Genomic DNA, 27,647 nt, shown 5'->3' with positions numbered 1-27,647 from the left:
AAAGGCGCATAAGACCTGAGAAGTGTAGCTTTACACAACAAAGGGGGCTATATGCTTCAGCAAACATTTTCCAGATAAGTATAAACTCAAATAACAGTCTTTCCTGGCTATTCTGCAAAAATAGTTCCCATCGAGTAATGTTCGACTAACTACTTAGTTGTCTTAAATGAATGTTTTAAATACAGTTAACACAGGGTAAAATAAATACATTAGTGAGAAAGACATCAAGATAAAACAAACTAACATTTCAGCACTAAATGAGCAGTCCACAGTTGTTTAAAGGTGCCAAGTGCATGCGCTGGGTGAAATAAAAAAGGTCCTCTAATAACACACACACAAAAAAGGCAAAATAAACAAAGAATAGAAAACTAAATCAGGAAAACTTGGCACAAGTGCTGATATGTTCAGGTAATTCCAAAGTCAATCAAAGTACATCCAACATGCTTTTCATCCAGGCAAAACAGGCAAAACAGGCATTAACGATTCTGTCTTTCTTCTCCTTCCTTCTCCTCATCGTCCCATCTCACCTGCAGCCCCAGACGGACTCGTTTGGTAACTGCCGTCTCAGGAAACGTGGCCTGGACCAAGGGCACCAGTTTACTAGTCAGCGAACCTCCTTCTGGTCCAATCAGGTCGCTCTCTTGCTGGACTCGTGACACAACAGCAAAGTAAAGGGGGAAGTCGGTGGAGATGATGCGACGGATACGCTTCTTCCCGAGCTCCTCTTGACTTTCTAATTCTGAGGAGATAAAAGGGGGTTAAACTCTCAGGAAGCGATACCACCCATGTCTGACTCATAGCCTGAGATTGACTATTTAAAGTCTTACCCTCATCCATCCCGTTGAGTATAGTTTCTAGCACCTCATCACCGTAGCGGTTGCGATGTTCTTTCCACACTGAGCCGTTCTCGCTCCTCAGAACCACGAGCTCCCGGTCACCACGACCCAGAGCAGCAAAGTGGGGGATCTCCACTATCACCGGTCTGCGACACAACACCAGAAAAAATGACAATTATTTACTATAAATAATATTGTGTTTTTGTGCATCAAGAGGAATCAAAAAAAATCTTGACTATTTTCAGTTTCAGTTGCTTCCTCACCCCAGGAACTGCATCCCGGCTGGCCCGAGGGAGATGATCCTGCTGGCCAGCCCCTCTCCCTCCACCAGCGGAGGGGGGCTGGTCAGCTTCTGCGGCTTTACCAGGCGGCAGGTGATGCGGGTGGGTGCCGCACAGGTCCGCGGAGGTATGATGACACGCAGACCGTTATGCCTGCTGCCTCGCATTGAGCCGCCACGAGCATCTACCATAAAACTGACCAGGAACCTATTATTGGACAAAGATTGTAACTATTAGCTGCCAGATATTAAATGGTACGATAGCGTATTAGGGCCATTTTAGGTTAAAAAAATATATAATTATGGAGCAGGGGAAGGGGAGTAATATGGTATATGAAAAATCAGTTCCGAGATTAAAACCATACATTTTTGAGGAAAAAAAAAAATCACACTTCAGGTATAATACATGGCAAGCGATGGCGTCTGTGGTGTGATCCAACCTTCGAAAATGAAGTGATGTGGTTAAATATCAGAAAATAGCCAAGCATTTTAAGATTACCCCCCTACCCCAGCTCTGTATTTTTTATTTTATTTTTCCTATAATGGCCCTAATATGCCGTGGTGAGATAGTTAAAAAAAAGTTTTGCTGACCCTGTGTGTATGGGACTGGCGACTGGGCTGACATTGTCTGACGTCTCCGTCGCCGGGCTGCTGGGAATCAGTGAGTCCTCATCATATTCTTTAGGCAGTGGAAGTGGAGTGTGTTGCTACGACAGACAGAAAGACAAACTGTTAGAGATGTCCACAAAAGCACACTGTTTAGCATAATATTTTACTGTATATGAACCCCAAAGTGTATTACTTACACTATGATCTGTTTAATGGAGAGTCTATGGAGAGGGCAATGATGACAGATTATGCCTATGTGCTCATTTTTAAAGTGCTATTTTTAAAGTGGATCCAGAGATGGTTCATCATTAACCTTCAAAAGACTGTTAATTAAATTCTCATTTACAATATAATTTCAAGAGGTGGAAAATACCAGAAAAAAAAACTCAACCCTCAAGGTCAGGTTGCAAGCTTTTTCACTGAGCATCTCACCGTCTTCATTAGCAGACGAAGGTTGCTCAGTTTTGTATGAGTCCACTGAGCAAACTTTAATCACTGATGAAGACTTTGAGATGTGGTCAACGACGAAGTGGACTTTGAGTAAAAGGGCACTCTACCGATGTTTCATCACTTGATTCATTTCAACTTGGGCTCAAGACTACATAAGACTTCATAACAGAGACCATGCATTGCAAACTTGTTAAGTTTGAAAGACGTCAGCGATGGCCTAATGAAAGCTATTAAGTTGCATTATGTGAATTTAAAGCGCCAGTGTTTCTGACCCATACTAGGGACTAACAGTCAGGTTATCTCGGCCTCTGCTTCTTCAGTTTTGACCATTCTCGCTTAAATGTGTTTTTTGCAAAATCCCTCAACCTTATTGAAGTGCAATACTTAAAGAAATATTTCACCTTCAAAATTACCATTTGTATATCAATTACTCATCAAGTGCATTTTTCAATTAAACTTTGGTGTTGCACCACACCTTTACTGGGAACGCGATTTCTCTTTAAAACTGGTCATGCATTATTGCTAAAACCTTACTGAGCATACGACTCCATAAATGCAACTTGGATCATACTGCGCGAGTTGTGTGAGAGTTTGTAAACTGATGTTATGATATAGTTTGGCTGCTGTCAAGCATGAACCCCTGTCTCTTCATCTTTTGATTCTCTATTCATCGTGGAGGCATGCGACAAAAAAGTTATCTATTTTCTCTATCTCAAGCTGCTCTGTTCAGTACCTGATCTATCTCATGTTCTTTCAGGATAATGGTCTCTGGAGAGACTCTGGGGATCCTGGGAATGGCTGGCGAGTAGTTCCTGTTGTATGAAAAGAGAAAAACACAAGTCAGATTAAAGTATTTTCTTTACATCTCCTCCCAAGTGCTCATCCCTGGTGTTTAGTGAGTGTTTATGGTGCATCCCCATCTACCCATACACCTATTAGCTTGTGACTACCAGCTTGGCTCTCCACCTATGTCCCCACCCAGCCCCCCTTACGCTGTGCCCAGCCCTCTCTCGTACTCCAGTGATTTCTTGGGGGAGAGGAAATCGTCATCATGGTCTTTCATGTCATCCATCTTCATGTACCTGGCCCCTTCTGTCCCCAAGAGCTCCTCTCCTTCAGAGAACAACATGCCAAAGAGAGCGAACAGACCGTGGTCAGGTTGGTGAAACAGCACACGAGAAAGAAAGAAAGACAGAAAGAAAGAAAGAAGAAAAGAACAAGATTGTTAACCAGCTGTTAGAAGGGTTAGACGTCAGGAGATGGCTCTGTGATTTAGGGGTTAGACTGGTGAGATGGGACATTAGTGACAATGTTCTTTACACTAAACTTCTCACTGCTAGTTAAAGTTATACTCCGTAAGATTTTCATCTAATTAATTGTCTTTTAAGTTACTGTCTATCAAAGAGTGAGTTAAAACAATGGTGACTGATCACATGACCCACTAATGAAAACACTTCTACACTACTCTGTGTGTCTGTGGTGACATTCCCTCCCTACATATAAATATGCCACCATGTTAGAGACGCTGCTGACAGCGGTTGGTCTGTCGTCCCGGATCAACAGTTATGCTGCATTCACTTGTAATCAGAAATCTGGAACTTACCACTTCTGAGTCCATGATGTACGAGTGCGGGATCAATACAGCAGGTCATTGTAACCAGATGTAGTCTCAGGCTACTGAGACCAACCCTTTTCATTCATAACCCCTAAAACATTACTACATTGAAATAAGAGATGACACCTTTCAAATGTAGTCTAGAGTTTTCAAAAACCCATAAAATCTCAGTTATAGGCAACAGCATTATAGATGTGCACATTGCATGATCTCTGGGGAGAGCAGGCATCAGCATAATCTCATTCCAAAAGTGTATTGTCTAGTGAATAAACAGTTACTGAGATTAAAGATTTAGACATCAACAGCCTCAGCGAGCGATGTATGGGGAGATTTGCTCCAGAATGCAAACACAGAGACAATCAGAACCGCATCAGCCCACTGTTACACACATGATGACCAAAGTACAAGCTGTTCCCCTTTAATAGTGCAACAGTATATCTTGAGGTGAGCAGAGGTGGATTTACTTACCTCCCCAAAACACACGGTAATTTCTGAGAATTCACCAGTAATCAGTCTTCCCTGTGTGAATGAATTTATGACCAGAGTATCAGCGAAGCTTGTGTGAGTGGGCGTCTGTCAGTGGTCGAGAGCCAGTGATGTCGTAGGTGTCATTACACCATGTTTGACTCTGTGAGTGCAGTTTGCACAGTTTCATATGAGTCAGCTTGTGTCCTGGATATTCTCAGTGTTGTGTGCCACGACGTGTAGGCAAGGTGTTACCACGTATGAGTGTGTTCATCAAATAAGCTGCCAAGATCATTTCACCATTGCGGATACGAGATGCGTCTTTAAGATGGTGTCTTGGTAACTTCTTTCTATATTTAGAGCAAAGGTGACAATCTGTCAGTTAAATTATCAGGGGACTAAAAATATCAAGGCATAATGTCCTGACATGATTGTCAGTGGTGTTGTCAACATCAGGTATTAAAAGTTAAACCTGCATAAGTGATTCTGGTGGGGGGTGGGGGGTATTCTCTGTGACATCACCCATAGGTTTCTGAAGAACCGTTGTGAAGCTCAAAGTGCTGTCGCCATCTTGCCGTTGCCTGGCACCAAACCCCGAACTGCTCGGGGCGCCCTGACATCGCTCTGACATCTCTCCATTAATTGCATGTATATAGGTCCTGTTTTTGCATGTGTGTGTATTTTGGGCCTGTGTGTGTGTGTAACGTGAATAATATAATAACAGAGTGAAAAAATGTAATTTCCCCTTGCGGGATGAATAAAGGCAATGTTTTCTGTCTTTCTGACGCAGGCTACAGTAACTCCCACATAATCGAAAAACTGGGCAAAGAGGTGGAGTGTGGATCGAGTTGAGGCGGGTCAAATTAAGTCCATATTCGGTGTGACAGCACCCACCTGTCTTGCGCGCCCTTTATTGCGGTCAACTTTAAGACTTAATACAATATAAACGGGTGAGTAATATAAAAACTCACTCCCCATACAGTTGACACAATTACAATGAAAATAGCTATAGAGACTAAAACTGTTTTTCTTGTACCAGGCTGTAAAAACATGTATATTTCTGCTCTAAAGTTGGGCATTTTAACATTGGAAAGTAAAGGGATTGGCTCACTTTTGGAGCCAGCCTCAAGTGGCCATGCAAGAAATTGTAGTGTCTGCCGTTTGTTTCATTTTTCAGCTCTGGAGGTTTCTACTTGGTTTCTCCACCAACTCCTGGGGAATATATCTAAAAACAGCTGCCTGTTGTGGTCGATTCACTACGAGAGTGGTGAGAGTGAACCAAAAAAATAACACTGCAGGCCGGACAACCAAAACAATCAGCTAAAATCTGCTTAAGCCTCCGTAGAGCTGAAAGTGACAGTAGAGATGGGAGATAATTCTCTGTAGTTCATCTAAAATAGTTGCATAATCAATTGTTTATCAATTATAGCCACTCACAAAGAATGATGCGTTATGGGATCGACATCACAATGGAGACAGGTTCAAATGGAGACACTATTCCACTATTAACAGGGGGAGATTTTGAATGTGTTTTTTTAAAGCTAAGATTTGTTAAATTTGATTTGATATTAGTATTAATGTATCAGATGCTTATAGGGTTGATTTATGACTGTAACTGCCGTCATAACATGGAGGAAAAAAGACGTCTGGGGAGTTAGAGAATGAGGGTGTTATTGAAGGGACATAAAGGTTACAGACATGGGTGCTATGGGTGCATGCCAATGAGAAACCAGAGCCACCATCACAGTGAGCGCCACTACAGAGGGAACGAGAGAGAGAGAGAGAGAGAGAGATAGAGAGAGGCAAAGAGGTAAAGATTGAGAGATAGAGCTTGAAATGGAGCCACACACTTTAATACAATGACCTATGAATGCCGCACGAAGAAAGAAAGAGACATTCATACCTAATGTTAGCTGTGCAATTCCTAAAAAAGGCAAAAGGAATTAGAAAAAAATGAATATTTATGTGACCAGGTAAAACATTATAAAATCAGCCTCATTAACAAGTAATGTTAAGGTAACATCAACGTTGCTGATTTTTCCGACTGTCTTATGTGAATGATAATAATAATAATTGTAGTTCTCTACCTTCATCTTCAGACACGTCCAGTATCTCATCCACTGTTTCTGGGAAACTCATGCGATGTTTCTCCGTGGTTGTCTGCTCAGAGGAGAGAACCATTTACAACAGTGAGTGTCAACTTCTTATTTCCATGTGATTATCATGGCCACATTATGCCAGTACTGTATCCAGAGGGTATAGCGGCGTTTCTAAACTTCTCACCATGGAAACCGTCTCCTCAGTGACAAGCTTTAGGACGTCAATCACAGAGATGTAGCCCAACCTCTTAGCAATGGCCAGGGCTGAAGTACCGTTCTGACAGACAGAGGGAAGCAGATCGATCAGATGTCTGAAACCCAACTTTATCAATTGTTTTGAAAAAGACGAGGTGCGTTCATGCTCACTGTTGTTGTCTCGTTGGGCTGAGCTCCATGCTTCAGCAACAGTGTCACAATGTCTGTGTGTCCCTGCTGGGCCGCCTGGTGCAGAGGACTGTAACCCAGCTGAAAGAGAGATTAAATGTATTCTTACTCATTTAAAGTAAGAAAGTTACATCTAAGATCTAAATATCATCTTCCTGAATCTTGAAGCCATAACAAGTCAACTGTGAATCTGGAAAACTGTCATTTTATTATTATAATTAAACCTTTTTTGAGGGTCTGTGTGACGTAAAGTTTGTCAACAGAGGGTGTACGCGTAGGCTCTGTGTGCACAGTCGGGTACCTCTCATTTTTTGTGATTGCGTGGGCTTGTATGTGCTGTCACTACGCTGCTGCACTGGGCTGGAAAACCAAAATAACTGTGAAGAGAGATCACTCTACCAATAACTCTACAATTCATCTTTAAACCAATATCAAGAAAATTAAATGTGCAACAAAATGCCAATCTACTGCTCGTGGACATCCGAGTGGATTTCAAAAATCATATTAACAGAACTACAATTTGTCTGTGGTGTCCGCAGCTGTCCATGTACCGGTGCGTCCACTTTTTACAGAGTAAAATCACGATCGAGAAAACAAGAAAATCTGCTGATTACACAAATGACAAACATAATCACGAGTTGGTGCTTTACAAACTTCCCTTACTTGTGAAATACTTGTAAATTCTGCATTTCAGACTTGGAAATAAAATACTTCCAGTCTCTCCAAAACTTGTAAAGTACATTACACTTTAGAGATAAAATGCCCCCCCCACCTATAAACCATTATTAACAGGTCTCACCGAGAAGAACCCTGCAACAGCCACGACTCGTGCTTTTAACTCTAATGTACTGTAATTATATTTCCTGACACACTATGGTGTGTGGTGGTGAGTGACTCAGGCCTTGACTAACTGTATTGTAGTTTGATGTAAAACCAGAAGGAGGCACTCACCCTTGTTTTGCTGTTGACATTGGCCTGTTGCTGCAGGAGGAACTTCACCATCTTGATGTTGCCATAGTGACACGCTACATGGAGAGGGGTGTAGCCCATCTGACAGTGAGAGAGAAAAAGTAAAAAGTTTTAAACGCAAAATCACAGCTGTCGTATAACTCTAGTGTCTTAATGACCTTTTAATTTGAATGCATTATGCAGATTTGGTGTTGAATGGTTCATGAATATTACATTAACTAGTAATTAAAAAAATATTTTGAGAATAGAGTGATAAAAACTGCATTCAGGCCTCCATTTAACAAGACAGGGTAACATTATTTCTCACATATGGGATGGTAACAATAACAATAGCATCTTGATATTACATTATGATGAATTTCAGTACAAGAGCCCCCAGTTGTGGAAAGTATATTTACACAAGTACTGTACTTAAATACAATCTTGAGGTACATAAACTTTGCTTGAGCAATTCCATTTTCTGCTACTTTATACTTACTACTGAAGTGCCTTTCAGAGGAAACCTTTTTGCTTACTAGTTACTTAGCAGATTCAGAATAATAACACAAAATGCAATCAACAAATGCATTATGATGTAAAAGTTTGGATAAAGATAAGACTGTATTGGCGCCTGAAATTCAGAGGCTACCCGGCAGTAAATAAAGTAAAAAATAAGCCCCAGTTGTTTTCCAGAGGCAACAATAAAGTAATGCACATCAGTATTTATAATTCAGTTATATAATATGGTTATTCTGAAATGGCCCATTTTGCATAATTAACTAATAAAAAGTACATTTTGATCCAAACACTTTTGTAACGGAGTATTTCTACACTGTGGTATTAGATGTTCTTGCCCACGAAAAATGCTCCCACATACAGTAGGTAAAGCCTAAACTGCTCTAATCTGGTCAAAGACTGCGTCAAAGAGGTGTTAAACTTTGGTTGGGTGTGTTGTACTGATCACATTATATAATTCTACACATAAATTACACCCTACTAACTATTTTCTGCAAACACTGCTGTAGAGCTGCTCTAAGCACCACAGCTCTACGGGGTCTGAACCAATCAACGGACGGCCGTGCTGGTAACATAACCCTTTGCTATGAGGCTATTTATGCTCCAGCATTTGGACACTATCTGCTATGGCTCAATGTGGAAGGCACAAGTAGTTTCTACACTGATAAGGCTTTGATAACTGTGCAACAGTTTGCCATGAGACGGAAAAGGTCTTACCCGTGTGGCAGCGTAGACTGAAGCCCCTTGCTTAACCAAAATATCTGCGATGCCAACATGTCCTTCCTGTGCCACCAGATGGAGCGGGGTTAATCCACTCTGAGGGCAACCAGATTCAGAAGACAAAAGGTCAAACACAGAACAAACCCAAGCCCAAGTTACATATAATTTTTTTGTTTGAATGGACCAAATAAATGTCAGTCATTCTTTACTCATCTATGTGTTTCTTGCCTTGTTTCCAAGGTTGACATTGGCCTGTTTGGAGATGAGCAGGGAGACCATGTCGGGCCTTCCTTCCTGCGAGGCCAGGTGGAGAGGCGTGACTCCCTGCAGTGACTCAGCATTGGCCGAAGCTCCGTACTGCAGCAGGCTGTTGGCCACCTCCACCTGATTCTGCTTGGATGCTATGTGGAGGGCGGTGTAGCCATTCTGGAGCGCAGGCATGAGTTGTGGTTAGAAAAATATGTGTATGTGCATGAAACTGGGCCATTCAGCATGATATTTTATTTATTTACCCTGGCTGCACTATGCGGCGACCCTCCCTTGCTGACAAGCAAGTTGACAACATCCAGGTTGTTGTGATGCACAGCAACATGCAGCGGAGTCAAACCATTCTGCACAAACAATCAAAAGTGAATCAGAATAATAAAACAAAGCTTTATTCACCTTTTTGGCTTTTTCTTCCATACAGCCGACATCTATGCTTCTCTTACCTTGCCAGCAGCATTAGGGTTGGCTCCTCTCTCCAACAACAGCTCTGCTACATCCACCTTGCCGTACTTGGAGGCCACATGAAGCGGAGTGAAGCCTTTCTACAGAGGCACCAATGAGGAAGAGGACACAGCATTAGACTGGAGAACACAGCTATTAGGGCTGACAGTTTTAAGACAGCCAATTGTTATGCAGTGAAGGGTGAGTAGGCAGGTTTTACCTTAGTCATCTTAGTTTGCTGAGCTTCCATGTCCAGTAGGATGCGTACGGTTTGTGAGTGACCTTCCCTGGCAGAGATGTGTAGGGGTGTGTGGCCTGCTGTGGTGGTGGAGTTGGGGTTGGCTTTGTGCTCCAGCAGCAGCTTCACTAGGTCTTTGTGGCCCATCCGAGCGGCACAGTGTAGGGGTGTTTGGTCATCCTGGGATATTAATTATGGTAAGGTGCTGCATGAAACTCCAGTGGTAAAATGTTTTCTCTAGTGACATAATCATCTTGTTTTCTCTTCTCAGTTCCTCCACTATAGCCTTGACTTGTTACACAAACTGTAAATTGAGGCTATGGTGTGTAGGAGGGAAATTAGCATATTCGACTTAGTTGCTGAGCAAACTATCTAAATTAAAGCTTACATGTATCACATTAAGAGTATTTGTCAAACACGATATGTGGATTGTGCTGTAGAATGTCAAATCTCTACCTTGGCCTTGGCGTCCACCGGTGCTGCATTCTGAAGTAAAAATTCTGCCACCTCATAGTGTCCTGCCCGAGATGCCATATGAAGAGGAGTCTCCACTTTCTACTCATGCACAGAAACACAAACCACCCACCCAGATTCATCACTATTACAACAACAGCAACAACAACACCAGTGCAGAGGTGAGTTGGTTATTTGAGAAGGAAACTCACCACATTGGAGGCACTGGGTGAAGCTCCTTTCTGCAGCAGGATCTTCACAATGTTGAGATGACCCATAAATGAGGCCACATGCAAGGGGGTCAGGCCAGACTGTTCAGAAGAGAAAAAGAATATTATAAATGGTCTTGCACACCAATCCCCTTCAATATAATGATCTAAGCTGATATTGTCAACCCCATCTTTTTTGTTCCCTCACCTCAGTCACAGCCTCTATCGATGCAGAGTGTTTAAGCAGCAGATCCATCACACGCATGTGGTTCTTTTTACAAGCAATATGCAGAGGAGTAAAGCCATTCTGTAAAAAATAAAGGAACAATTAACAAAGATAAAAAAAACTGTGCCTTGTCTGAATCGATCATTGTTCATGTTATTGCGTATTTGTCACTTACCAATGCCCGAGAGTTGGGTTTCCCCCCTTTGTCCAGCAGGACTTTGGCCATGCGGTGGTGGCCGCAGTGTGCGGCCACATGCAGAGGGGTAAGGTGATCCAGTGTGATATCATCAATCTCTGCATTGTACTGCAAAAGCTGCTTGACGCAGTCCATGTGGTCCCCCTGTGCTGACATGTGGATCGGAGACAGGCCATTCTGCAAAAAAAAACAAGATGTGTTGACTCCTTCATTCCTTGCAAAACAGGAAGCAGCTTGTCTCGTTGTGAAAACAAACAATCCGAACATGAAGCAGTAGCAGGAGCGATCTATGGCTGTATTTGGCTAATAGATTACAAACTTTCACTTTCATTTAATTCATTTTAGAGCGCAAAACAACTCTGTGATTTGCACTTATTACCAAACCACATGGTGTTCTGTTCATTACTAAGAGAAGTAGATAATTGAATTTACTTGTATCAAGGTGGATTACCTTGGTCTTTGCCTGGATGGGGGCTCCATGGTCCAACAGGATCTCTATAATCCTGACATGACCATTTCTAGCTGCACAGTGCAGAGGAGTCAGCTCATCCTGGAGAGAGAGGGTTGGTAATGATTTAGTTAATTATGCATCAGATAAGTAAGGGAATCAAAGATTTTGTAAAAAAAAAAAAAAAAAAAGATACGATGGATGTCTGCTGCACCTTGGTCTTGGCGTCAATCTGAGCCCCTCTGTCCAGCAGGAGTCGGACCATTATCACATTCCCCCGTCTAGCTGCAATGTGCAGAGGAGTGATGCCGTTCTGCAGAGAGAAACGGATGCACTTAGACGGACACGCACAAGGGCAACAGACAGAGTGCAGCAAGAACAGAGAGATTAACCTCCAATCAACATCAATTATTCTCTACCTTTGGGGTGAAGTTGACATTGGCTCCTCTGTTGAGCAGAAGTTGAGCAACGTTCAAGTTTTCATAGTGTGCAGCAATGTGGAGGGGTGTAAATCCAGTCTGCAGGGACACATCAGGGTGAGTACATGTACATGACACCTAACACAGATGATCTGTAGCTATTGTGCATGTACTGCACGATCATATCTGCAGTGGTACACACAAACACATTTACCTTGCTGAGTACATCAGGATTGGGGTCATTCTGCAGAAGCACTGCGGCTGTGCGGGTGTCGTCATTGCGTGCTGCAATGTGCAGCGCAGGGAGGCGAACCTTTCCCTTGGTGCCGTAGTTGATGAGCAGGGCTACGACATTCTCATGTCCCTGCTGAAGAGCCACGGCAAGAGGAGTGAATCCATCCTGCAGCGCACAGGAGAGAGTTAGAAGACTGGGTGACTCATGGAGAGAAAATGAGAGAGGTGTAAGGAGAGAGGCTTATGGGAACGGAACAGAATGGAAACACAGCGATGTCTGGATCAGCGAGGATAGGAGTGAGGAATTTGGGAGATTACTATTTGAAAACGGCTCTCAGTCCCTTAGTACCTCAGTTGGAATGCTCTGATTGGCTCCGTTCTCCAGAAGAAACTTCACAACCTCTAGATGGTTTTCTTGTGCAGCCATGTAGAGTGGAGTGAAACCTTTCTGTCTCAGAAAGATGCACACAGATACACACACACAGCAGCAGAGGAGACACACGCACAGCAAAAAGAAAGACAGGAAGACGGTCACAGATGCACGCACAAGGATGTACAGAGAGAGGAATCTCAACATACACATATATAGGAACAGAGACACTTGTTAACAGATGGTTCCTACAATGGTTTCACAGTAGAGTTCACATAGTAGTACTGAGGAGTGGCCCCAGCATGTCCTGTGATCACCGCAGAGAGAGAGCAGCGCTAAGTCTCACCTGGGACTGAGCGTTGACATTGGCCCCGTAGTTAACCAGCTCTGTGACCACCTGTTCCTGCCCTGCCAGGGCTGCAATGTGCAGGGCTGTGTTCCCTTTCTGTTTAATCACAGATACATAAGAAAAAGAGTACACGGTCATAACAAGGACTTAGAAAGGAGAAGTCCAACATTTTGGGACTGTTTGCTTTCTTGTGAAGGATCAGATAAAAATATTAATACCACTCTCATGTCTTTACATAGATATGAAGATACACCCAGCAGTCAGTTAGCTTAGCTTAGCATAAAGAATGGAAACAAGGGGTGAACATCTATCAGTGCTCAGTTCAAAGGTAACAAAATCCACCTTTCAGCACCTCTCAAGATCACTACTCAGTAAGTTACTTATTGTGGTTTTCCAGGGGTCTGTTCCTTGTGTGGTTTAGTGACCATAAGTAAAATGTTCTCATCTCACTCTTGGCAAGAAAGCAAACTTAAAAACGTACATGTAAATTCGAAGCAGGAGTAATTTTCTGAGGATTTTTACCTTTGTGGTGGTCTCCAGTACAATTCCATTGTGGAGTAGCTCCAGCACCATTTTAACATGGCCTTCTTTCGAGGCCAGATGCAGCCCGTTGAGCCCATTCTGAGTGAGAGAGCAGAGAAGACCTCATACTGAAGGGTCCCAAACACAGATATGTTTCCTAATCTAAAAGAAATAACCACACATATACACACAAACACATGTACAGTAGGCCATGCCAATTCTTTTTTATTTTTTTTAATCATCACAGTGACTGAAGCACTCACAAACCAAAGCAGGCAAATACTTACACTGGACACCACGCATGCAGTACTCTCTGAATCAAGTTGGTCATTAACAATGTCTACAGGGATGAAAGTCAGGATGTGAACATTTTTCATTCGATTAATGATGGTGAGAGGAGGAGGAGGAAGAGGAGGACGGGAGGGGGATGGCAGGCCGCTGGTCTCGTGGCTGGGAAGAATAAGAGCCGTGTGGGATAGGTCTGACCTCACACAGCCTTCCTTCAGCCGCACAGGACATGTGAGGTTGGACCTTTCCCACACCACTGATATTATTCCTCTGAGTGTGGAGACCACAGCACACCATCACTCTACTGCAGACAGAGAAGAGAGGGAGGGGAGGGAGAGTAAGAGGAGGCAAAAAGCAAGAAAAAAGGGGAGAGTTAGAAAACAGAACACAAACGGAGGAGGAGAGAGGGTAGAGAGAGGTTGTTAGGTTGAGAGGGACAGAAGAGGTAAAACACAAGAAGGGGAGAGCAGGAGTGAGGCAGTGTGCTGGTGAGAGGTATCCACTCAGACAAGGAAACACAGCTGCCACAGTCATGCCTCCACCAGACTTTACATACAGCATCAGGACCAACAGCCACACAACCAGAACAACAAGGCTCTCACCACCGGGGTTCAAGTGACAATCTACAACTTTGAAAAGAAAATCACTGCATCATTGTACAAATTTTGAAGGTAAATAAGTGAGTTGTGTGTAATGTTTCACCATACTGTAGAGAGAGTAAATGGAAGAATGTGAATAAATATAAGCGGCTATAGCTACTTTTGGCTTCTTAAGTATTAGTGCAATGAGCAACGTTAAAGCTTCTGTGTTTAGTCCTCTCCTAACTTTGCTAGCATTTCATCTTTCTATAAAATAAACCCCATCATGCTCATTTCTATCATGCTGTAATCACATAGAAATGAAAGAAAGTGTGAAAGGTGTTTCTTAATTTAAGTGACGCAAGAAGGTTGTAGATTATCACTTTAATTCAAATACAATTAACACCAAACCGTGAAAATAACACAATTCAACAGGACAAATATCAAGAAAAATGCAATTAAATTGTGTAATTCAGGAGAATTCAAAAAAGCGTGGACTATATTTCTACATGTGATTATGTTCTTTATCCATGGGGAGTCTCCTTTCATCGCAGTGAAGGATTTTGCCAGTAAAGGCAACTGTATACTGTCACTTTACATGAATAGATCTGTTGTTATGTGGGGTCTCTTATGGGGTCTAAAAATAGACTTTATAGAAACCCTGACAGGAGCATTACCAGTTAATAATTATAAAATGTTGAGGACAGCATAAATAAATGGAAGGGAAAGTGTGACTAAGTTAGATTAATGAGCAAGAGGAATCCTCTCTCTCACGCAAGCACGCACGCACGCACGCACACACGCACGCGCACACACACACACACACACACACACAAAATTTTGGCCAAGTTTCAGTAGCTTGAGGGCAGCAGTCCAAGCCCAACTAACGCTGCCTCTTTCTGGCCACTCTGGGAACAACCGTCAGAGTAAAGGAGGCAGGATGGAAGAGACAAGGCGAAGGAGAAGCCCCTGCCCCATCTATCACCTTCCTTGGAGACCCTGTTCACTCCACCTGCCACCTTCAGCCACTGATTAACGGTCTACCTGAGCATGCACATATGGTATGACTGAGTGCACAGGCACATAACAGCACAGTGAACAAGTCAGGCACATCATGCACACCGGGCATTTAAAACACATTTATACAGAAATAATAATACATCACACGGTGGTATATATGGGCAATATTTGAGCAGAACATAATGCAAAACCTTTATGAATTTGATCCCAAATTAAACCATATACTTGTCATATAACTTGTACGTAACGTATAAGCACTGCAAATGTTTGGTTTTTGATGAAAAATGACAAATCCTTTCACTGTTCACAAATTCCATTAACCAAACTGTACTGCATATTTCCATTCACAAATGAGAGGTGGGCAGTCCACCCACATCCTTAATTTTAATATAATCCATTAGAAAGCAGATAGGGAAGACCAAATCCTGGCACAATGCAACTGTGGACCAACAGTGACATACAAATACTCATAAATAGTTTCTATTCTGGCCATTATTAGGGCTGTGAAATCCAAGAAATACTCATGAAATACACATGTAACTATACTTTGCTCAGATTATTTAATTTGTTTGATCAAATAATATTGGAATTCTTTTTCAACAATTTGTTGTATTTTGGCAGTAACAGCAGCAGAAAGGCACAATTGAGCATTATTCAATAATGTTATCACAATATTCAATAATGATATGGCATATTTCCCTCATATCATGCCGCCCTTGCCACTCCAACGCAATACAATTGAAGATCAGTTTTAAGCAGAATTGCCCAACATTAGTAAAAAGCTAAGTCATTAGAAGTAAAAATCATTGGCTTACAGTTACAGGAGCTCGCCAATCATGACCAATCGGAGAATCTCACCTGATTGGCTGTATTTATATCAATGCCGTTTTTGATATGGTCCAGGGCCTTGTCCAGGTTGCCGGAACGGGCCGCTCGGAGAAAACTGTTGCCAGCATCTGCCTGCAAGCGTAACAGAGACAGGGAAAGAGAGAGAGGGGGGGTAAGGGGTATAAGAGAAAGTGAGTGACATAAAGTAGAGAAGTGGAGAGGGAAAATGGAGAGGGAGACAAAGTTTGTTTAATTTTTTCTTTCGGGGCATTTGAAGGACTGAAATAGTTTTAATCCATCACTTTCCTCTCATGTCACTCCACCCCTTCAGATTTTGGACAGTGCAGTTGGACAGTTTGACACATCTGCACCTTGAAATGCACTTGTTGAGGGTGTGGTGGGCATGTAGGTGAAGTAGTGGAGTACACAAACTCCGGGGATCAACAAAACCTCTAATAATGTGTCCACAAGTCTGTCCTCTGCACTCAGGTGATAAAGCAACTGTGATAACACCAACAGCTACTGGGGTGTCTATTGTGCCAAGCAGACTGTTGGCTCTTTGTCTGGACTCTGAGTTTATGTGTGTGTGAATGGAAGAGAGAATAAGAGACACAAAGTGAATGGAGAGCGAGAGAGGGAGGGAGAGGAAGAGAGAGAATTTGGCAAGTCCCGACTCACGGGCCGGCACATGGCACGTCTAGTGTTTTTGTCTGTGTTTTGTTTGTGTCTGAGGGCTTCATGCCTCTCCCAGGCAGGCAGAGGTGCTGCAGAAACAGGATCACTCATGCGGCACAGGGGGAGAGCGAGGGAGAGGAGAGGAGAGGAGAGGAGGAGAAGCGCCAGCGACGAGGGAGAACCATAGGGAGAAGCTTGACTGCGGCAAACCCTGCACTTTTTTCCCCCCATTTCATTTACATAATCTCTTCTCTCCCCTGGCCCATCCCTCCTCCCTTACCAGCTATCTCAATATGCTGGTCAGGGAAAATCATCAGCCGTCCAATCATTCAGTGTTTTCACACAAATGCAGAGAATAAATTCATGTATAAACCTCATTTGATTCACACACACACACACATACACACACACACACACACACACACACACACACACACACACACACACACACACACACACACACACACACACACACACACACACACACACACACACACACACACACACACACACACACACACACACACACACACAAACACACACACACAAACACACACACACACACAGCTTCTCAACAACAACACAGCACTTTAATCTGTGTTGTCCATTGTTGTGACAGGGTTGTTGGTTCTCTTTTGACAAATAGTGAGCGTGAGTAAAATAAGAGAAAGGATCCACATGCCTGAAGTTGAGGCATAGCAACAAATGACACAACACACCCTAAGCATCACACCAGTGCGCTGTGCAAAGAGAGAGGTCACAATAAAAGAAGCTAGGAGCGATCATGGCACAGGAACAGAAAACTCTAAAAGGAAAGAGTGCTTCCAGCAAATTACAGTAGCAAAACAGTAACTACCAGATTTGAGAATCACTGTCAGAGTGACGTACTTCCTACAGTAGGCAGCATACTGTGTGTAAAGAAATAAAATCCTGGGCTTTTGTGAGAGTACGCCAACTCATGCGGAGCCACTTGCCTCTTGTCATTGTCATTATCTCCAAAAGATGTTTTTTGTTTTTTCTCACAGACAATTGAAAGACATATATCACTATTCTGCAGTACAAAGCCTCTGAGTCGCACTTACACACATGCCAAATGGGGGACGGACATTCGCACACAAAAAAAGAAACACTAGATGTACTGTGAAACAAAAAACCTCTACATTTAGATATGTATTTTCATATAGAGATACAGTAAACACTCAAAAGAAAATAAAAAGTATCAACTGTTTCTAGTTTGGTCTGTTCAGTGTCTCAGTGAACAGTTTTATTTACTCACAGTTTCCAAGCTGTCTTTGTGAGCCATGTTCTCCCTCTTACTACTCTAAGTCCTGTAAGACTCTCACTTTGACGAAAACCCACAATCCTCCTCCCTCTAGTTGGCCGCACAGCAACAAACTGACCCCAGTACACCTGCTATCCTGTGCGTACGCACACACACACAGACACACAGACACAGAGACACACAGACACAGAGACACACACACACACACACACACACACACACACACACACACACACACACACACACACACACACACACACACACACACACACACACCACACACACACACACACACACACGCACACACACACACACACACACACACACCTGTCATTGGAGTTACAATCTCCATATTGAGAGACGCCATCCTGAAACAGCACTATTTCAACAAATGCATCTTTTTTGTGTATGGTTGGGCGCACATGTGCTACCTGTTTGAGAATCCATTCAGCATTTAAAATTAAATTAAAGAAAATGTGGAAAAGTTTTATATAGAAGAGAGGCTTTCACAAATATATATTATAATAATATTATATAATATTATATAATATTCTAGTAGTAAGTTTCATAATTGCTTATTCAAACCTACAGGTATTGTATATAGATATTAGGTGAAAATAGATTTAAATTGTAAAAGGAAGATCCAACTACTTTTGATCCTTTTACACAGGTATATATATATATGTATACTGCCCACACGGAAACTACACACAACGCAGTGGAGTGCAGCCTGTTTGCAGACTCTGCCATGGTGACAAGAACAATCCTTTCATCAAAGTAGAAGCAAATATAGCTGATGCAAAGACTCACACAAAACACAATATAGGTGGTCCCACAGCAAATGGTTGCGGGTAAAAACCATGGTGACCCTGTCTGAGGCCCCTCTGCTGGGTTTCCCACCCCCAGACTCAGTTGACTGCACCCAGAAACAGCCTACTGAACTCCTGCAGAGACTCAGAATCACCCAGAAAGACTCAAGCTAGATGTGGCTCAAATATACTTTGCAGGTGGTCAGTCCTGCATGTTACTGAGAGAATCTGCTTGCGTCAATAACTGAGTGTGTGCTGTGGTGAGATAAGGATTCAGGGTAACCACACCCCTCCACTAACTCAGACATAAACATGTAGAGTACAGTGTGCACATGCATGTGCCAGAGGACACTTGCACATACAAGGAGCAGCCTGAAAATTGTTGTGTGGTAATTTTTCTGTTGCCTCTTGCAGGACGATTTAGATGAATGTGTCCCTCTCTGATTATTCGCATAGAGAGCAGACAAGCCACAGGGCTCTGGGCCTGAGCAACAAAAAAAAAGGAGTGAGCACATTAATCACACTGTTTGGAGCAAAAGAAACAGACAATAACCTCACTCAGCAGCTCCACGGTTAACATTAGCAATATCAACACACTGTCGTGCAACGTATATGCAACTGTCCTCAGGCTAAGACGGTGAAAAGGCTCCTTATAATGAAGCTCAAAATTACCAAGTCAAATGATTCCCCTATCTCATCACAGAAAATCCTCTGCCCTGAACTCTCCTTTCCCTGTCTTTATCTCAGCTTTTCTTCCCCATTGCCTTCCTCCTCTCCTCTATCCCTTTTACATTTTTCTCCCTCTCTTCCCCCTCCCCGCTTTCCTCCTCTGCTGGTGCTGCAGCAGACAGAATGACATCATCACCCCCCTTCGCTGCGTGGACTGCAGTGTTCGAAAAACTCAATGTACACTCGTGTGTGTAGGCTATGTATACATGAGGACCAAGATTCTCTGCAACAGACGACTAGACCTGCACAATAATCATTTTTACAGGAGATCGATTGATTGAGTGTGTGTGTGTGTGTGTGTGTTTCGTAAGACAATGTGAAGCATTAATGGGAGAGTAGAAAGACTCTCACAGTGATAAAACTATGTTTGTGATCTAACTGCAAACGTCATGATGATGATGATTTAGATAATATCTGAAGTACGTCTTTGTGCAAACTGTTCCCCTTCTTCTCTCGTTGCAGTGGCTGCTACTGTTGCAGTATTACTTACAGACACTGTAATGCTGCATTGGACTCACAGTAACCTCAGCAGAGAACATTCATTCAACTGTTTCTAACATAACGTCGTTATAATTTCAGCAAAGGATGCTGCGTACAGTGACTGCAAAGACAATGACCCGGCATTCCTAGCCCAGATAATTGTCGCTTTACATAATGTCTAGACATATTTTAATATAACCATTTTCTCTTAGCTCAAGCAGAAATAGGCTTGTCGGGGCTTCCAAACCCTTTTTTCCTACTTGTGCCCCCCTTAAAAATTAAACAATATCTACCTGTAAATCCTCAATGCAGGTGAGGGCCTTATTATTTGTGGGATAAGCACTTTTACCCTAAAAACATTTATCCTTCCCAGGTGGTTTTAAAAGTGTTGAGTCCCCCTTCAAAAAAAGAGTAGAAATAAGACTGTCCTAATCCAAAAAAACAGCCGTATTGGCCAATTGTGCAAGTATCTTATAACGACCCATTTTAACATTTGTTGTTAGCCGGCGGCCGTAGTATTTTTCTGCGAAGCAAATGAAAAACTAAGGTGACGTAGTTATTCAAGTGCCAAACTCCACGTAAGGAGGAAAGTCGGGATGAATCAAACAAACACAGGACTTTCAGCCAGGAGACCAGTGCTCATGGCCCCTGTGAAAGTCAGTCACGTCTGTGTCTTGGTGTAGCTCCGTCTGTGAGTCATTTTAAGCCAATCTAGGATCTGTTCCTAATCATAGTTTGTAAGGTTTTTGTTGCCTTGTCTTAAGTAGTTCTGGTTCTGAACTTGCTTTATATGTCGTTTTTGCAGTCATTGGAAACAGCCATATTTTGTTATTTAGGTATGAGGACGTGTTGGAAAAAATAAGCAGATTTTTTCATGAACAGATATATATATATAGTTTTCTGTCTAACTCCCTTAATCACATTTTGACCCATCAGTATCTCAGTTCCTTCCTAACAGTCTAGACAAGTTATTCTCCGTCTGAACAGTCTCATTGCTACAGAAGAGCGAGCCAAGACTGTTTTGCTAATGCAAAATCCTGGAGCTCTTCCACTGAATGTCAAAGGGAGAATCTCTCTGCCAAAGATCCATGATGTTGTGACACTATCATCCACGTGAAAGAATTGCAGCATTTCTATTCAAATCAACATAAAATTCACAATACACAGACACAGTGCCTTTTTCTCTCTCTCACACACACACACACACACACACACACACACACACACACACACACACACACACACACACACACACACACACACACACACACACACACACACACACACACACACACACACACACACACACACACACACACACACACACACACACACACACACACACTAAAACAACATGGAATTGCAGACACAGCACCAGGTGCAAATCATAAATATTTTAAGTGCAACCGCCGCTATTTTGTACAGCCAGCAGAAAGGTGAAAATAACGTGCATATGTATGTTCAGCATGTTACAAGTCCTGCTTCACTTGCAATAATTTCCTGAACTTTAAACAACATAAATTGTGCAAGCACACAAAACTCTGTATATAACGTCTGCTAATTTCCCCTGCTAAACTCAATATCTTGATGTATTTAAACTAACAGCGTGATTGGTCGGTTTCCGTTCATTTTAGTGGAGCATGGAACAGCGGATATGGAAATTACTGTAGAGTGCTTAAACAGCCGCGTTTCATCACACTTTTTCTGCTGACTTGCATTTGTTGTAGAAATTGATTTTTTCTCTCTCTCTGTCCTGTTTTTTCCCCCCACCTCAGGCCCCCATCTCTGCCTTCATCTCAGGCTGCTTGAAGAGGATGAGCAGGCAGCGGGCCGTTTCCGGCTACAGAGAAGTAGTAAGTGTACAGTCAGTCAGAATGAGACCTTTGGGACTGTTCAGCTATGGACACATTTACAGGAAGCAAGCGAGCGGGGCACTGGGATGAAGCTGTTACATTCCCCCACTCAACACCCCCTGTCTGTATGTAAATCTGTCCGTCTGCTTCTATTTCCTGTATATGGCGAAGCGTCTTGTCCCATTTTTACTATTTACTTTCTCACACTCCCAGCCTCCCCCTCTCTGTATCCCACTGTTTGTCCCTGCCGTACTCATTGATTGTCTCTTTATATTTGGCCCTGCTGCCGCCTCTGTGCCTGTAGATGAGATTGTCATGGATATTGTGATCTTTTGTGGGGGTGACAAAGAGGGTGAATGCCATAAGGAGGAGATAGGGTTTGGAACTTTTGGAGGATAGGATCAAGATATGGTAAACATCCTGTGTCTTACTGCATAGTAGTTATACAGAATATAACAGTCTGCAGGGGTAGAAAGAAAATATATATATTGGACTGACCTGAAATATGTACAATTCAAGTCCAACACTGTAAAAGTAAACATTAAAACTACTCTGAATCCTTTCTGCCCTATAATTTGAATGATGCTTGAGCTTTGCACCTGCTAAAACCCCAACATAAAACCCAGAGGGGTTGTGAGCACCATTTATTTATTTATTTTTGCAGTGGCGGAAAGTACCTAAGTACATTTATTCAAGTATCGCACTTCAGTAAACATTTGAAATGAGTATTTCTATTTTTATGATACTTTACACTACTAGTGAAATATATACTATATATACTTTTTTCTTCCACTACATTAATTTGACAGCTGCAGTTAGTCAAGATTTTACATGTGATGTGTTTTGTTAAAAAATATGTATTGTTATAGATTAAAGTACCCAACAGCTCCCACATCAATGTGACTTACATGTGTTAAAGCATGGCTTACATCCTTAAAGAATCATTAACATTAATCAAATTATGTTGTTTTTGCCCTTTTTTAGAGTGATAGACAGGAAAGTGGGGAGAGAGGGGGTGACACGCAGCAAAGGTGCACAGGTTGGATTCGAACCCCGGGCACGGCAAAGGACTTTATGGGGCCCACAGACCAGCTGAGCTAGATTATGATATACAGTATAACACTCTGAAAGTCATCATTCTGCATGATGAGTACTGTTACTTTTAATACTTCTGTATTCTGAATGCAGGACTTTTACACTATACACTATATTGCTACTTTTACTTCAATAGATTTTGCAAATACTAAACTCCACTACTTCTAGCCATTATTCTGTGTAACACTTTCTTTTCATTTTGGCCAGTTGATCTATTTACTTGCAAATATCTCTTATTTTCGTGAGGAAATACATGATACAGTGATGAAATACTGCAATAAGTAACAAAAAAAAAAAGCAACAACTGACTGCATTGCAAAATTAACTGCAGACGGATTAAGTGTAAACACAACAAGCACATTTCTACGAGTTGCATCATCTCCTCTCAGTTCCCCAGGTAAACTGCTGCTGACACAAAATTAGCACTCATACACATCCAGGCAGCCGGGCCTTGTGAGTGTGCGCCCTATGTTGCTTAGTAGATTAAACAGTCTATAGTCTTCAGTGAAGCAACACTGAAAGAATCTCATTAATTGACCCACTAATCAGTTTACTGACCTCTAGGTTACTTACCATGGCTAATCCTGGTTGACACCATACAATCTGAACATCAAACAGAGGAACAAATGAAGTCAAAAACAAGATAAAGGAGGAAAGACAGAACACGGTACACACCCACACATGTACGCACTTACACTAATCTTGGGCGCACATGCACCACAACCCTCAAAGAAACCTCCAGACGATCGTGCTGCTGGACGGTTTATGTTCGAGGCAGTAAGCAATTACTTGCGTTTTTAACGCTTCATCACTTCTTTAGAGCTTCAATTAAATCCATAATAAGTTGGTCACCAGTTTCATAAGTGACAGATCACTTTGTTATTAAGCAGGACCACTGTTTACTTTTTCTCTCAATTTACTTTGTCATTGCTAACAACGGGGGCATATTCAGAACTGAAAACAAGAACGAGCTTTGACAGCAGAGGCAGGGAGAAGTCTCAAAAACAGTTCATGTGAAAGGGTGGACGGAATAAGAATGGTACTTAGTAAACAGAGAGCAAACACAGAGAGAGGCATGTGCTGAATGGAAAGGAGCCTGGACAAAATGGACAAAGAGTAAAATACAGATACATCAAGTAAATATGAAGGAAATGCATTTTTAAAACTGGGTAAAAAGCCAATGACGAATGTATTGGCCCATCACTGCCAGATTTGAAAGGATGAAGACAGGAAGCGTTGGCAGGTGCGTTACATCTGAGAAAAAATTAAACCGATGATTTCAAGAAAACATTTCAAAAAGACAATGATAAAAAATAAGTGGTAGAGAAGCGTACGGGTGGAAAAAGTAATCTGAAGGGACAGAGAGAGTGACAGGAACAGAGATTAAGTTAGAAGAAGGAGGAAGGTGAAGAGTAGACGGAGAACAGCAGAGATGGTGGTACTCACTCCAAAAGTGACGGTCTTGACTGGCATGCCTGTTGGCCCTCCACTCTCCCTTTCTCACTTTTTCGGTTTTCTCTCAAACACACAGCTGTCTTTTCTGATGACCCCTGCAAGTGCTGCGGTACAGGGCACGCAGACCCCCGTCCAACGTGAACACACACACACACACGCCCAGACATACACACTTGAGTAAGCATGGTGGGTGGAGAGACTTGGAAGGGTGGGGGTTGAGGGGACGGGGGGCCCAGGGGTTTATCTCTGGAGGAATGCTGCCTGTATCTAAAGAAACACATTTCACACACAGCAAAAAAAAACCTAAAAAAACAGGGTCCTCACACTCTCACCGTGGGTTTCCTGCCTACATCCTGGTTCGTTTTGGCTACTCCCCCCCCATTTTCTCTAACCTTCCTCTGTTGCCTCAAACTCCTTTTATTTTTCCCCTCTTTCGTCTCCATCTTTTTCTCACCCTTCTTCTATCCTCCATCACACTCTATGTTCTGCTCTCCACCTCATCTATCCTCTCCACCTTTCAGGTTTTGTTGCACACCCAAACACTCCGCGTCACCCCAACTTTATCCCTCCTTTCTCCTGTCCCTTCTTCCCCACACGTCACGCCCATCTCTGTGTCTCCTGTATGTTTTGTGACAGCCAGACAATCTTTTTTTTTTCTCCATGGACCAGGCAATGTCAGAATAGGGTAGAGTTACTGTGGAGAATGAGTGTGGGTTTTTTGTGGAGCGGGTTTGTTCCAGTTTATGAGGTGACTTACAGTGACAAAGTGAATGGTTGTGTGTGTGTGTGTGTTGGGGGTGGGTGCTGCCACCGCCCCGTGACAATGGGCCAGACACATGGGGTGGGGTGGGATGGGGGGGGGCATGGAGGGGCCAGCCTCTCAAAAGGCCCTGCCTCTTTTAATAAAGCGTCCGTCATTCCCTGCTTGAAAAGGCCTCCTTTTCTCTACCTCTCCCCTTCTCTCTCCCTCTCCTGGCTAAATGCTGGGAAAAGCACATCGCTGCCAAAACCATGCAGAGAGATAAATGCTTGTAGGAGAGGGGAATGAGGGGGGGGCAATTTAGAAAGAAGGCAACGCACTTCTCAGTGCCACTGGACCGTGACCTGGCCAAAAACATCACGTGGGATGTCTCTCCTGTCCACAGTATTGAGTTTGGACAGTGATGAGAGCTCCGCCACCAAAGAATGTGGCACAGGGGACTACGGACACTAATGTCCGTGAAGACATAACAAATTATCCTGTGGTCTTCCAAAAAGGGGAGTGCAACTCTTCCCCTGACATAAACCTTGTTTGGATCTGCCTGCAGAGAGTAACTCAACTCATCTGAGGAGAAAAAAGATAACTTATCAGGTCCTAATTGATTAGACCTCCTTTAGGTGTGGCACAATAAAGTGAGTGATGACGGAGGATGTCTTTGGAGGTCTTTATCAAGGGGGTCATCCCTATGTTCCTCAGCTCTATATACCTTTAATATAACACACAAGTCACACTTTTACATGTCTTCCTACTAGTGAATCAAAATGCTTGTCAAAGAAAATGGAAGGAAAATATTGGTTTAATTGTAACATTGACTGTATTATTCACTTGGATGTTTGTTACTGTGCAGAATGATGTATGTGCAGAGTTCGACACTAGAAAGCGGTTTTCACTTTCATCTGGAAAGTGCTCACCTTTAATATGTGTATGAGCATGTTTTTGTGCAACTACGTGGGTAGCCAAGATTGGTCCAATATATAAGTTACAGAAGTGTGAGACTTGAAGCCTCCAATACACTGAGTGAAGTTGGAGACATTTTGTGTCCAGTAGTTAAACTTTTGAAATGAAAAAAAGTCGGTATTCATTGATTTTCAATGAGGAAAAAGGAGATGTAATTTGAAGAATTTCAAACAAGAGAATTAAACTTTGCGAAAATAACAAAACAATCAGACGGATAAACATTTTAAGATATCTGGAGGAGATTTTTAAGTTCGGAAACCTAAAAAAAAAAAAAGACAATTGTTTTGTTTTTTTTACCTGAGAAAATATTTGGTCGAAAACATGGCACAAAGAAAGTGATTGGGCCAGTGTCTCAAGCAGCATTGCGGTATATTATATCAAGCTCTTACAGAGGCAGGAGTCTCACTGACTGACAGAGAGTGGGTCATTAGAAAGCATAAGGCCGCACTCTGGTTTTGTCACAGGTTGATTTAGGTTTTGGGACAGACGTGCCCTATGCACCCCATGTCGAGCCCTTCTTGTTGGCAGGATAAAGGGCTACAGCTGTCCACGTGTGCTGCTTGTGGTGGTTTATTGCCCGTGTCCTGATGTCTCAGAGAACAGAGTTGAAAAGAAGGGGGTGGAATCAACATCAACACTGTCTTTCTTAAATCTGTCACGCAAACTTTGGAGTTTTCTGGCACTTCACACACTCAGATGTTGCCTAACACCACACAGATGAAACAAATATAAATTCACGGCTTAATAATTAAAAAAAAAAAAAAACATTTCCCAGTTCACAGTTCCCTGCAGGTCTGATCACAAGATGCAATGAACTAAGTTCCTGAGTGGGAAGCCAGCTAGGGATTGTGTCCAGGTGAAGATAATTGGCTAAGGGCATGAAACTTCTACTGCGATTCACCCTGCTAGACAAGGTCTGCCAGGAATCTGCGAGAAACATATGAACTATAGAAGATAAATGGAGGTCTAAACATCCTCCAAGCCAACAGAGGGAGCAACGGAAAAGTAGCTTCAGGGATTGTAGTAAAATTCATTTGGAGAAAGAAAGACACCCTCAGTATGGAATCATTGTGTTTCATATTATAGCTATAGCTATTTCTTATACCACACACACACACACACACACACACACACACACACACACACACACACACACACACACACACACACACACACACACACACACACACACACACACACACACACACACACACACACACACACACACACACACACACACACACACACACACGCACTGTACTATGGATGGATGGAGAATGGCCCTCTAGTGGCAGCTTGATGCTTTGCAGTATTGGCCTGCAGCTGCTGCAAAGAGGGCATGGGCTGGGTCGGGCTGATTACTGCAGACCTGGTACAAAACTCTCTCCCACAGTCGCACACACACTTTCACCTCCTTATCCTTTGCTTCAGCTCCTCCTCACAAGCATTGTGATACATTAATACATTAAGCTTTCTTGGCCTCTGAGCTGACAGAGGAGCCGTTTCACTCAGCATTAACAGCAGCGGGTGTTAAAACTGCCTTG

General features: G+C 42.7%; 1 protein-coding gene across 1 annotated transcript in view; it reads right to left on the bottom strand.

Moving 5' to 3' along the window:
• Nucleotides 1-24,494, bottom strand: part of ank1a (ankyrin 1, erythrocytic a) — a 46,240-nt gene extending 21,746 nt beyond the window's left edge. The window contains exons 1-30 of the mRNA XM_083912515.1: nucleotides 24,378-24,494; nucleotides 23,505-23,534; nucleotides 16,039-16,140; nucleotides 13,295-13,393; nucleotides 12,770-12,868; nucleotides 12,403-12,501; nucleotides 12,034-12,219; nucleotides 11,820-11,918; nucleotides 11,615-11,713; nucleotides 11,404-11,502; nucleotides 10,932-11,129; nucleotides 10,739-10,837; nucleotides 10,534-10,632; nucleotides 10,325-10,423; nucleotides 9,851-10,048; nucleotides 9,633-9,731; nucleotides 9,435-9,533; nucleotides 9,151-9,348; nucleotides 8,920-9,018; nucleotides 7,690-7,788; nucleotides 6,721-6,819; nucleotides 6,539-6,631; nucleotides 6,343-6,415; nucleotides 6,159-6,179; nucleotides 3,168-3,288; nucleotides 2,909-2,987; nucleotides 1,708-1,823; nucleotides 1,100-1,324; nucleotides 828-982; nucleotides 528-739 (exon numbers count right to left, since the gene is read on the bottom strand). Of these exons, the coding sequence (XP_083768641.1) occupies nucleotides 528-739; nucleotides 828-982; nucleotides 1,100-1,324; nucleotides 1,708-1,823; nucleotides 2,909-2,987; nucleotides 3,168-3,288; nucleotides 6,159-6,179; nucleotides 6,343-6,415; nucleotides 6,539-6,631; nucleotides 6,721-6,819; nucleotides 7,690-7,788; nucleotides 8,920-9,018; nucleotides 9,151-9,348; nucleotides 9,435-9,533; nucleotides 9,633-9,731; nucleotides 9,851-10,048; nucleotides 10,325-10,423; nucleotides 10,534-10,632; nucleotides 10,739-10,837; nucleotides 10,932-11,129; nucleotides 11,404-11,502; nucleotides 11,615-11,713; nucleotides 11,820-11,918; nucleotides 12,034-12,219; nucleotides 12,403-12,501; nucleotides 12,770-12,868; nucleotides 13,295-13,393; nucleotides 16,039-16,140; nucleotides 23,505-23,534; nucleotides 24,378-24,404 (3,420 nt within the window). The 5' untranslated portion in view covers nucleotides 24,405-24,494. The remainder of the gene's footprint in view (nucleotides 1-527; nucleotides 740-827; nucleotides 983-1,099; nucleotides 1,325-1,707; nucleotides 1,824-2,908; nucleotides 2,988-3,167; nucleotides 3,289-6,158; nucleotides 6,180-6,342; nucleotides 6,416-6,538; nucleotides 6,632-6,720; nucleotides 6,820-7,689; nucleotides 7,789-8,919; nucleotides 9,019-9,150; nucleotides 9,349-9,434; nucleotides 9,534-9,632; nucleotides 9,732-9,850; nucleotides 10,049-10,324; nucleotides 10,424-10,533; nucleotides 10,633-10,738; nucleotides 10,838-10,931; nucleotides 11,130-11,403; nucleotides 11,503-11,614; nucleotides 11,714-11,819; nucleotides 11,919-12,033; nucleotides 12,220-12,402; nucleotides 12,502-12,769; nucleotides 12,869-13,294; nucleotides 13,394-16,038; nucleotides 16,141-23,504; nucleotides 23,535-24,377) is intronic.
• Between the last annotated feature and the right edge of the window lie 3,153 nt (nucleotides 24,495-27,647).

Source organism: Echiichthys vipera (genome assembly GCF_963691815.1).
Source record: "Echiichthys vipera genome assembly, chromosome: 4".
In the NCBI taxonomy this organism is placed as follows: Eukaryota; Metazoa; Chordata; class Actinopteri; order Perciformes; family Trachinidae; genus Echiichthys; species Echiichthys vipera.
The sequence above is the reverse complement of the archived record's forward strand: the minus strand, read 5'-3'. Positions and strand labels throughout refer to the sequence as shown.